Below are 12,250 nucleotides of genomic sequence, written 5' to 3' on the forward strand. Positions count from 1 at the left end.
GGCCAGATCCTCGTGGATTTGTCCTTTAGGACGTCTTTAACATATAGTGCAACAGCAAAATGCTGCTTTGTAATTAAGTCTAATTCTATACTTTCAACTGGTGAATATGATATTCTAACTTTTAGAGACAGTTGTTCTGCCATTATTAGTCTTTGAGTTAGGGCACAAGTCCACATTGCAAAGTAAAGGCAAGCTACGGAATGTCAACACATAAAATATTGCCATTACATTTTTTTTGTTGAGTATGAAAAATTATACCTTAGAAAAATACAAAGAGTGGTCCACACACAGAAAAATAATCGTGTGTACATAGTTATTACTAAATATGTTTCCTTGATCTAGTGATATTCATTCAACAGACCATTTTTACCAGGGTGAAGCCATATCTGCCACAGAGCTATTCATGCTTTGAATTTTCACCAGTCTACTGATGACTGAAGATAAATTCAATACACTAGACACTTATCTGGAGGGCTTTCCCTACCTTTAGCTTCCTTACAGCATCTCTCACAACTTCTGTTCCTTTGGGCTGCTCCACTTCTGTGCTGCCAAGAAACTGAAAATGGTCACTTGTGAGACAGGCTTTACTTTATCATATGTCAGTAAGTCATGTTGAAATATATCATGGAATAATAGAACGATGTGATAGTAATTCAAGTCCAAATCCTAAATAGAAGTTACTAATTTATATTATTTTATATGAAAATATAAATACATTACTTAATCATATACAATTCCTATTATTCAAGGTTTTTTTAAAACATACTTTTCCTAAATACTTTACTTGAAGATTTGTACTGGAAAGAAAATTAAAGACATTTCATTGGGCCCAGAGAAATAAAGTTGAACTCAAATTTAAAATACAATTACAATTAAAAATTATCTGAAAATTTAAAGCATATGATTTTTATGTTGTCAATAGTATATTTTGAGATATTAATGTGGTTTAATACAGTTTATAATGTCAAATCAACATCTTTCTTTGTTTTCCAATTAGCACACTTGTACAGCATGTAAAATTTTAAAATACATACTTTTTTAATACCCAGTATACAACATTCATCAAAGTCATAAGCTAAAGTACATTCAAAAAATTTTTAAAAAAAGCTCTACAATTTTACTAAGAGTTAAAATATCCCTGGAGGTTTTTAGTTAAAACCTGACCTATCCCCCCAAAAAAGAAAAAGTTTCATAATAATTACGACATTGTAATAAAATCTCTATCCTGAAAAGATATAATACCTCTTAAACAGAAGTCCAATATCATGAAATGTTCAAGACCAATTAGAATTGACATGTGGATATTTTATTCTACAGATTATTTCTATATAAATAGCAAATAATCATTAAATTCATTAGGTATATATAATTTTCCAAAGACTTTTTTTCTTGTCTCATACTATCAATCATCATAACACCAGGGTGGGATAAGAATTCATCACTTCTTATATAAATAGACATATGCATGAGTATGTATGTGTGTATACTTTACATCAAATAATTAAGTAGAACATTTTTCATGTGTTAACTCACAGAATAAAAGGGAGCAAAATAGTAATGTCAGGGTATCTTTTAAAATCACATTTAATTCCTTCTTTCATTCTTTTTAAAAAAAATTTTATTGGAGTATAGTTGATTTACAGTCAGCTAGTAACACAACTATAGCTGTGTTAGTTTTAGGTGTACAGCAAATTGAATCAGTTATACACATACATATATCCACTTTTTTTTTTTTTAGATTCTTTTCCCATATAGACCATTACAGAGTATTGAGTAGAGTTCCCTGTGCTATACAGCAGGTTCTTATTAGTTATCTATTTTATATACAGCAGTATTATCTATACTGACATATATATATGTCAATCCCAATCTCCCAATTTATCCCTCTCTTTCATTCTTGAAAAAACTAACAATAACAACTAAAGAAATGAGAGTTTTGTTTTTCAAAATGGGCTCTGTGTATTACCTGTATGAGAATTACCTAGGTTAAAACATAACAATGTTAAAACATTACCTAGGCTAAAACATTTACCTAGGTTAAAACATAACAATGAAGATTTCTCAATTTAATAAGTAGGGCTAGGGAATTCTATTTCTAAAACCATCACAAGTGATTTCTTGTACTAAAATCTAAGGAACAGACTTAGAAAATAGTAACAGCTGAGGAGAACAGTAGAAGGTAGATAGAAAAGGTGAGCTGAAAATATAGGAGAGGGGCTTCCCTGGTGGCGCAGTGGTTGAGAGTCCGCCTGCCGATGCAGGGGACACGGGTTCGTGCCCCGGTCCGGGAAGATCCCACATGCCGCAGAGCGGCTGGGCCCGTGAGCCATGGCCGCTAAGCCTGTGTGTCTGGAGCCTGTGCTCCGCAACGGGAGAGGCCACAACAGTGAGAGGCCTGCATACCGGAAAAAATATATATATATGTATAGGATATAACTGCTGATCCTGTTTCTAATGAGCTCATGGAGAGAACGTGAAGCTCAGAAGCATTAAATTTCAGTTTTCAGATTCTACAAGGTACAACAGTTTCTTTTTCTAATATATTCAAACTATGCCAAACAACTGCAACTTGGTCTAGATGTAATATCATTAGGCACTAGGTTTATCCCTCTGTGACCTCAAATTGGTTGACCAGATCTGCAAAAAAAGACCAAAATTAATGGAGAAATTCTCAGCTAAAAAGGAACTGAAAACCTGCTACTAAGATATGTGAGACAGCCAAATCGATTCCAGACACCAATGGACCCATCACATTTCTTCTGTTTCAGGACAGTGTATTCAACTTTGGCTTCATGATACAATAACTTGGGAGCTTTAAACTTAGACCAGTGCCTGGGACTCTGATTTAATTAGCTGGGGCGGAGCCAGGGCATCTGTGCATTTTAAAGCTCCCCAGGTGATTTTAACGTGCCACCAGATTTGAAAAGCACTGTTTTAGATCATGCAGAAAGAGTAAAGGGTTCAAGTGACAGGAGGGGAGCGAACACAGTAGAAGCTATTTAGTTCTGAGTAAATCCATGGGGTAAACTCTTCTCAACATCTCTGAAATTATCACTGAGAGATTCCCCATTAGTGGTGGTCTAGTGTTAGCAAAACAGGAAGGTAAAAGCAGACGATACTGCTAAGGGATTACTGAACTATAAGAAGGAAGCGTCTGATGTGTTGATAACAGACTGTAAGAGTTGCTAGAAATATTTATGGAAAATATTCATACTTCGGCAGTAATGTCATGAGTCATAGTGGTTATACGTAAATAGGCCCATATGGGAAAATTATGGAAGAACTCCAAGTACATTCTAAATGAATCAACCTCTTGCAGTGCTCCAGGAACATTTTAATATGTTTCTTTCACATTGGCTTTAATTAAACCATCTGAGTAATGAAACACAGGGAGAAGCCTTGAGTGATTGTGGGAACTAAGCTTTAAAGATTTCCAATATGAAGCTTGCTGCTTAACCCTTTTTTTCTATGTAATGTTGGATGAACTGAATGGAAATAATTTTAAAACTGAAAAGCAGATTATTCCTTATAAGAGTTCCTGTATTTTTAAGTTATAAAAGTCATGATACTTAGATTAAATAGTTCATATTTGTGTGCATTCCATGTCTATATAAAATATTTATAAGACCCTTGAATATGATGCAGCATGCTGGAATAAACTCTAGGCTTAGAATCTGAAGATACTGAAAGGTCACTTAGTCTCTGCCTTATTTGAGTCTTGAAAAATAAGGATAATAATATTGTTCTTCTCTCCTTAGAAAATTGCTCTGAAGATCAACTGCAGTAAGAGATAAGAAAAAAAACAAAAACAAAAACACCCTGTAAACCGCAAAATGCTTTATAATTATGAGGGATTGTCACTTCTTAATTTAATGATTGTTTGGGGAAGACACTAGAATTCAGTGTTTGTTGTTGGTGCCTGCTCAACTCTCCTTGGATCTTCTTTATCAGTGCTGGGATCCATCCTCCAGCTTCCCCATGCTTTGCTGGTAATGGCTCACACACAAGACCTTCAAAGGATTTCCTTTGGGCAATGAGGTCACTTTGCCAGTACAGAGAGCTGGAGACACCTGGAAGTTTTTTGCTTTGCCCCATGTCACAATATTCCTTAGCTAATGACTGGTGTAGAAAAATAGAAAAATAACTTCATATTCTAAGGAAAAAAAAGATTTAGAGCCAAGTTTACAGATTACAAGGAGAGAAAAAATACATACTGAGATATGAAAGGGACTAAAAGTTTAAACTCCCATGCCCCAGCTCTTCATAGGAAAAGAGGGGAGTGTAAAACAAAGCAGAGGAAGAAATGGAACCCAGGAATCAAGGGGGCGGGGCAGTGACAGAGGGTGTTAACCACGACATATATGACAAATCAAGGCACAGCAGTGTAGCAGGTTATCCAGAAATAAAGAAGAAAATAACAAGAGTTGAAAATGGTTACTTCAGTGAGTGACACTTGGGAAAAGAGCTGAGGAACATTTTGCTTTCTCATTATAAGCCTTGGGGAAATATTTGTTTAAAATGGACATGGATAACTTTGATTAAATAAAAATTGAATTAAGTCCCCAAGTGATAACAAGTTAAAGTTGCACATACTCATTTATTCCTTTAAAAAAAAAGAGAGTATTTACTATGAGTCAAGCATTTACTAAGTGCTGGGTATATAGCAGGGGGAAAATGTCCCTGTTCTAGTGTAGTTTATATCCCAGGGAGCATACCTGTGTATGTGCGCATGTATGTATGTATCTATATATTTCTATGTTCATGTCTAGATCACAAACATATTTCTAATATATCTTAGATGGCATAAGTAAAAATAACACAAATAATAACAGAAATTGAGCAGAGTGTAATATTTAAGATCGAGTGATCAGGAAAGTCCTCTCTAAAAGGGTGACATTTTAATAGCGACCTGAATGAAAGGAAGAAATGAAAGATACTCAAACATATTGAGTCTAAATTCCTTTGATGTGTCAGTTAGAGTAGCAGACTCAACAGCTGGGTATACAAAGTAGAGCTTGGGGAAGGAGAATTCTGGGTAAAAGGTGTGGATTAGGGAGACCCTGGCACTGAGGTCTCAGTGGAAGGACTGAGGAGTGCCAGAACCACGGGTCCCCAGGTAGCTGCCATGCTGCAGAGGGAGATGAAAGAGAAGAATGCTGCCAACAGAAATAAGTTAAATATTCGGTGAAAGGGCAAGGAGAATCAAGAAAGTTAGATCCTTAATATTAGTAATCAGGGTTATCAGATTAGCAAATAAAATTATAGGATGCTGCTGTTGGTGGGAATGTAAAATGTTACAGCTACACTGGAAAATAGTTTTGGTAGTTTCTCTGAAGACTAAATATGCACTTATCCTAAGGTACGGCAACTGTACTTTTTGGTGTTTATCCCAGATAGATGAACACTTATATTCCTGTAAATATTTTTGCACTGATGTTCACAATGGATCTATTTGTATTAGTCAAATGTCAGAAACAACCCAAATATACTTCAGTGGGTGGATGGTTAAACAAACTGTGGTACATCCATACCATGGAACACTACTCAGCAATAAAAATAAGTGGACTATTGTTACACACACAACTTGATGGATCTTAAGGGAATTATGCTGAATAAAAGAAGTTAATCTCAAAAATTCTTTCTGTTATGAAATTTACCTAAATAAAAAATATAGAAAATTTGTTTTACAATCTCTTAGAAAATGGGACATTGGTATGTTGAACACTTTCAATTGGGTAAAAGTCATTGCTTTTATGTTTTAGCAACTTTATGTCTTAGCTCCTCCATGTGGCAGAAAAAAAATAACAATGATGAGAAGAGAGTATAATGTATCAGACTGTTTTTGCTTTATACATGTAGATTCTAAGTGCTATTTTTCAGTGTGGCAAAAGAGCAAAAGAAAGAGTTATGTGTTCCGGGGCCAGTGATAATGGTGGGTGCTCTTTTTCTTATTTCAAGTATTCAAGATTTTATCAATTATATTTCTTCAGAGTCTCCAATAGACAACATTCTTTTCAGCACATACTTTTTTTGAAAGATCAGGCATTAGACCTTACATAAGTCCAAGTGTGTGTCTTGCACAATTGTGTGTCTGTGCTTTGAAGATCTGCAACAAAATTTTTCTGTTGACTTATGAATAAACATTTCTACTTTAATAGTAATGTATGTTCACTGTAGGAAATTTAGAAACTACAGAAAAATGTATCAATGAAAATAAGCATCAACTTCTTTCTCACAATCAAGAGGTAATTATCATTGAAAATGTAATATGTTTTAAATTTGTTACTGTTAAAGTAATCAGCTAGTGATAGTATTAGGCAAACTTACATAAACAAACAAAACCTCTTAAATTACTATATATGACTGATTCCACTTGGGGCATTATTGTGTGTGTGTGTGTGTGTTTAAATTTTGGCTACTAGTTATTAAAAGGATTGAAGATTAGAATACTGAATAATGTTTTGATCCTAGATAATATGGACAGATAGGAAAGATATAAAACATAAAAGGACATTTACAATATATTAGACTATGAAAAGTAAGATGACAGTGATATAAAAATGTTTTGTGTATTCTTAGTCTATATATTGAAAGGTATAACAACATAGCATATATTTTTCACAGATTTTACAAACTATAAAATGTCTTTGGAAAATCATCAATAAAGACTGACAAATACAGAGCAAATTTTTGATACTTTAAAGCTAATTATATATTCTGTGCAACTAGTCCAACCTATGCATCTCTTTGGTCAGTGCCTTTGGATACTTAGTAAATGCACTCACAGCAGATATTTTAGAGGCTGGAGGTTGTTGAAATTAAAAACAGAAAAATGTCATCAAACTCACTATTATATACAAAAATATTTACTTTATAGACTTTTAAAATTAGAATGCTATTAAGATATTTCATATCTGGCTTAATATTTTCCAAAACTCCCACAACTATTTTTCAATTAATTAAAATGACACAGGCTTTTCTTTTAAGCTAATCTCAAGTGATGTCTGTAGTCATTCCTTCCAGTTATTTCATTGTATTCCACTATGCCTAAAATAAGCATTTTGCAAAAACATGTGAAAGTTTGAGAATTACACCTTCATTTTCAAATATTACTTGAAATTGACTTTTTTTTTCCCACTTAAAAGACTGAATAGTTTGTTTTATGACTTGCTTCTTTGCCAGTAGAGAGCAGTGTTGGACATCATATGGACCTAATTATAATATCTGCTTTTCTTGCTTTCTCAAATGTTTTTAGAATCACTCTGTAAATATGAAAATGTGGGTTTTTAAAAAATAAATGCCAGATAAACAACAACTAAAATAATTAACTAAAGAGTTACTAAGCCTAGCTGCTATGAAATCTGACACTAACATATGAAAGAGCTAACATAAATACATTGAATACACATTTATATCAAATTCAAAATATGCCAATTGTATGTCGATAACATGTTCTCTATACAATTATTTTAAAATAATAAAGGAAAATAATTTTCATTTTGTAAAACATAAAAGCTTTCTCTAACATCAAGGCTAATAAATAACTCTTGGTAGCATAACTACCAATGGATATTTTAACTACAGAAGAAAAATAAATGAGTATGTCTCTATCTTTGTAAGCAAGGTTTCAGAGACTCAAACAGGATGGGGCTAATTTTCTTGGCGTTAACTTGACTGCATATGTGTATTAAAAAAACCCACAAAAAACTCCCCAGTACTTAAACCTTCCAGCTACTCAACTGCACCCAGTAGATAACCCATACAGGAGTAAGTCAATTTAATTTTATAGTCTTTATTTGGCTGACTCTCCATGTCACAGTGCCAAACAATATAAAAAGCACATCATAATAATCAATTGCTAAAGAAAGGTCAGAATCAATCGAACTTAAACCTATTACTTAATTGTGAAAACCATAATCCTAAAAAATAAAATAAAATAGATCCACCAAAAAAGAAAGGATATAATTTAAACTAAATACTCTAAAGGTTATCCTTTAAAGGATGAGCAGGATTTAAAAGAGAATAAAAAGTACTGGGGTCAGTGTTTAAAAGTTTACATTTTATATTTGATTTGATAGTTATTCTCACTTTATTGTAGTAACTTTCTATTAAATTGTATCTTTTTTATTATTGTTATTTTAATTTTTTACTTTTGGCTGCGTCGGGTCTTCATTGCTGCACGCGGGCTTTCTTTAGTTGCGGGGAGTGGGGGCTACTCTTCGTTGTGGTGCACGGGCTTCTCACTGCGGTGGCTTCTCTTGTTGCAGAGCACGGCTCTAGGTGCATGGGCTTCAGTAGTTGCAGCACACGGGCCCTAGAGTGCGCGGGCTTCAGTAGTTGCAGTGCGTGGGCTCAGTAGTTGCAGCGTGCAGACTCTAGGGCGAGCAGGCTTCAGTAGTTGTGAAGCACACGGGCTCACTAGTTGTGGCACATGGACTCAGTAGTTGTGGCGCACAGGCTTAGTTGCTCCATGGCATGTGGGATCTTTCCGGACCAGAGATTGAACCTGTGTTCCCTGCATTGGCAGGCAGATTCTTAACCACTGCGCCACCAGGTAAGTCCTTAATATTAAATTGTATCCTCTATCTTCTTATTTTACATGAATACAGAGTGTATTATTTTAACAGGCTCTTGCTATTAAAACAAGATTCCTAATTTTAAGGCAAAACAAACCTAGTTGCTATAAACAAGAAACTGTGCTCATTGCCCACTGTGGAAGGGTCTCCCAAATCGAGTTTTGAATAACACAGACACAGTAAGAAGCACTGAGGGTTTTGTTCTGTCTCAGAGGCCCCTCCACAGTCAAACTTCTTTTACATCTGAGGAGTGAGACAGGTGGAGTGAAGGGCAGAGCATTCACCTGTGTTGTTATAAATAAAATTATTACAAAAATAACTAAACACCAACTTACACAGAAAACCAAAAGCATGGGCTTTGAATCCAGACAGGCTTTACAATCCATTTTCTCCTTAGAGAACCACTTGATTGTGGACTGTGGAGATATTATCATTCAACTACCATTATTTTATAGATAATATAAACTGAGGGCAAAGAAGGTGAAGTGACTTCTGAAGGTCACAAAGCTTTTCAGTAGCAGAGCGAGGGCTAGGATTCCAGCTCTCCTAATTTTCAGACATATACTCTATTTTTGCTATCTTAAATAAAACAGAAACAGAAGGAAAGATAATATAGTATACTGGGTATATATTACCCATTTAGGCCACATCCATTTGGTTAATTAAGTTTTAAGTTATAGGTTCTTCCTACTGTGAGATATGCTTAAGATGTGAGGAAGTCACCTCACACCAGCCAGAATGGCCATCATCAAAAAAGTCTACAAACAATAATTGCTGGAGAAGATGTGGAGAAAAGGGAGCCCTCCTACACTGTTGATGGGAATGCAAATTGGTACAGCTGCTATGGAGAACAGTATGGAGGTTCCTTAAAAAATAAAAATAGAACTACCATACAACCCAGCAATCCCACTCCTAGCCATGTACCCGGAGAAAACCATAATTCAAAAAGATACATGCACTCCGGGACTTCCCTGGTGGTGCAGTGGTTAAGAATCCACCTGTCAATACAGGGGACATGGGTTCGAGCCCTGGTCCAGGAAGATCCCACATGTCACAGAGCAACTAAGCCCATGTGCCACAACTACTGAGCCTGTGCTCTAGAGCCCATGAGCCACAACTACTGAGCCCACATGCCACAACTACTGAAGCCTGTGCGCCTAGAGCTCGTGCTCTGCAACAAGAGAAGCCACCGTAATGAGAAGCCTGCGCACCGCAACGAAGAGCAGCCCCTGCTCACCTCAACTACAGAAAAGCCCACATGCAGCAATGAAGACCCAACACAGCCAAAAAAAAAAAAAAAAAAAAAAAAGGAAAAAATATACATGCACCCCAATGCTCATTTCAGCACCATTTACAATAGGCAGGGCATGGCAGCAACCTAAATGTCCATCAACAGAGGAATGGATAAAGAAGATGTGGTACATATATACAATGGAATATTACTCAGCCATAAGAAAGAACAAAATAATGCCATTTGCAGCAACATGGATGGACCTAGAGATTGTCATACTGAGTGAAGTAAGTCAGACACAGAAAGACAAATATCATATGATATCGCTTATATGTGGAATCAAAAAAAAAAGGGTACAAATGAACTTATTTACAAAACAGAAGTAGAGTCATGTATGTAGAAAACAAACTTATGGTTACCAGGGCATAAGGGTGGGGGGGATAAATTGGGAGACTGGGACTGACATATACACACTACTAATAAAATAGATAACTGATAAGAACCTGTTGTATAGCATAGGAAGCTCTACTCAATACTCTAAAATGGCCTATATGAGAAAAGAATCTAAAAAGAGTGGATGTATGTATATGTATAACTGATTCACTTTGCTGTACACCTGAAACTAATACAACATTGTAAATCAACTATACTCCAATAAAAATTTTTAAAAAAAATCTGAGGAAGTCAAAAGAATATTTGGTTGGCTTTACAGTTAGGTAACCTGAATTTCCTCTACCATTTCTTTATTGAAGCTCTCAGAGCCTCAGTTTCCTCATTCATAAAATGGGGATAACACACAGTGTTTCTGTGAGAATTAAATGAGAAAATGCAATCAGTGACTGGCACAGAGTGAATGTTCACTGAATTTATGCTTAGAAATTAAAATACAATAATAAAATAACAGTCACAACAAGAATTTACAAAAAGCCAACCTACCAACAGACTATGAAGTAAGCAAGAAAAAAAAACCTATTTTAAGCCACTAGTAGTCAGATTTTGGCTATAGAGGCAGCTAGAATCCTTACCAACACATACACAGGTATATTCTTTCCTCAAAATTTTATTGGTTATTTTTAAACACTTATTCTTCTAAATTCTCATTGTAATTTAATTTCATTGCAATGTAATTAATTATACAAAATGAGATGTGAGATTTTTAGGATATCTATGAAATACCTACATGTGGATACCTTATCAGTAAGTGTTTATACGTTTTTCAGGAAGGCCAAGTACTTTTCTTGCTAAATATATTCCTAGTTGCTTTATAGTCTGGGGTAAACAAGTTTTTTTAAATTCTATTTATAACAAATTATTGCTACTATGGGAAACATTTACCCTGCATTTAGTCAGCTTACCAAATTATCTTATTAAGCTTAGCAGTTTTATTTCTTTTGAAAAATGTGAATCTACTGGAATGTAATTATCAATATCTTTCTCAATATTGTTACAAATTCTTTCATCTTCCTTGCTTACAAAACAATGTTAAATAACAGTTATAACAAGTATCCATTTCTTATTCTTAATTTTCATGAGATTAAGCTTTTGGCAATACAATATACTGCTTATTATTCTACTTCTGTTTTAAACTTCAATAACGTAATTGCCCCCAAACTTCTTGTGCTCCTGAACTCTGTCCAAAAAGAATATATTTATCTGGAGAAGGCCCTAATATTTCAAAGAACCTCCACATTTCTCCTGAGCTAAATTTATCTCTTCTTCTCCCTTTTGGAGAGAACATTCTTTAAAAGCTTTGCATCCATCCTAATTCAGGGGATAACATTTCCAGTACTTCCCCTCTGAAACACTATGTTATCATCATCATTTCTCTAACCTCTTCCTCCTCCTCATCATTATTATTTCTATATCCTAATTCATTTAAAAAATATTTATTGTGTACCATCTCTGTGTCAGTTTCTGTTCTAGATACCAGGGATACAGCAGTGAACAAAACAGACCCAAATCCCTGACCTACTAATGCTGCTGTAGGCTACACCCTTATCTTCAGTGCTCAGAGGCGGTGCCTATATTTTCTCACAGGTTTTTTCATTCCACTCCACCTTACAGCCCTATTACGTATAATCTAAATAAACTGCAACAAGAGAGCTTCCAAATCAACAACAATTGCCATAGTGGAGCTCTCTGGCTGTACGTGATCAGTTTTGAAATCTTAAGCCGTCTTGGAGAAGACCTCATCCCAAGCTGTGAGCAGAACTTCTCCTTCACATTTAAATATCACAGAAATGAGTGACCACATTAAGGGATTTTACTACTCAAACTGCTATCCTTGTTTCTTTAGGAAGAGAGAAAAATCCACTTTTTAGATCTTGATAGGCTGTGTATAGCTCTTTCGAGTGAAAACTGAGTGTGGGCTCATGATACTCCTGAAATGCAGATTTCTTTCTTTCTTTCAACAGACCTCTGTCAATGATTAATATGGCCTGAT

General features: G+C 35.0%; 1 protein-coding gene across 3 annotated transcripts in view; it reads right to left on the reverse strand.

Annotated features, from left to right (window-relative positions):
* Window positions 1-12,250, reverse strand: part of GULP1 (GULP PTB domain containing engulfment adaptor 1) — a 267,960-nt gene that overhangs the window by 54,333 nt on the left and 201,377 nt on the right. For all 3 annotated transcript variants that reach the window (XM_027126188.1, XM_027126198.1, XM_027126195.1), the window contains exon 5: window positions 485-556. In XM_027126188.1, coding sequence (XP_026981989.1) covers window positions 485-556 — 72 coding nt within the window. The remainder of the gene's footprint in view (window positions 1-484; window positions 557-12,250) is intronic.

Source organism: Aethalodelphis obliquidens, unplaced genomic scaffold, assembly GCF_003676395.1.
Source record: "Aethalodelphis obliquidens isolate GAN/ISIS:26980383/991018 unplaced genomic scaffold, ASM367639v1 scaffold2, whole genome shotgun sequence".
NCBI classification, from domain to species: Eukaryota; Metazoa; Chordata; class Mammalia; order Artiodactyla; family Delphinidae; genus Aethalodelphis; species Aethalodelphis obliquidens.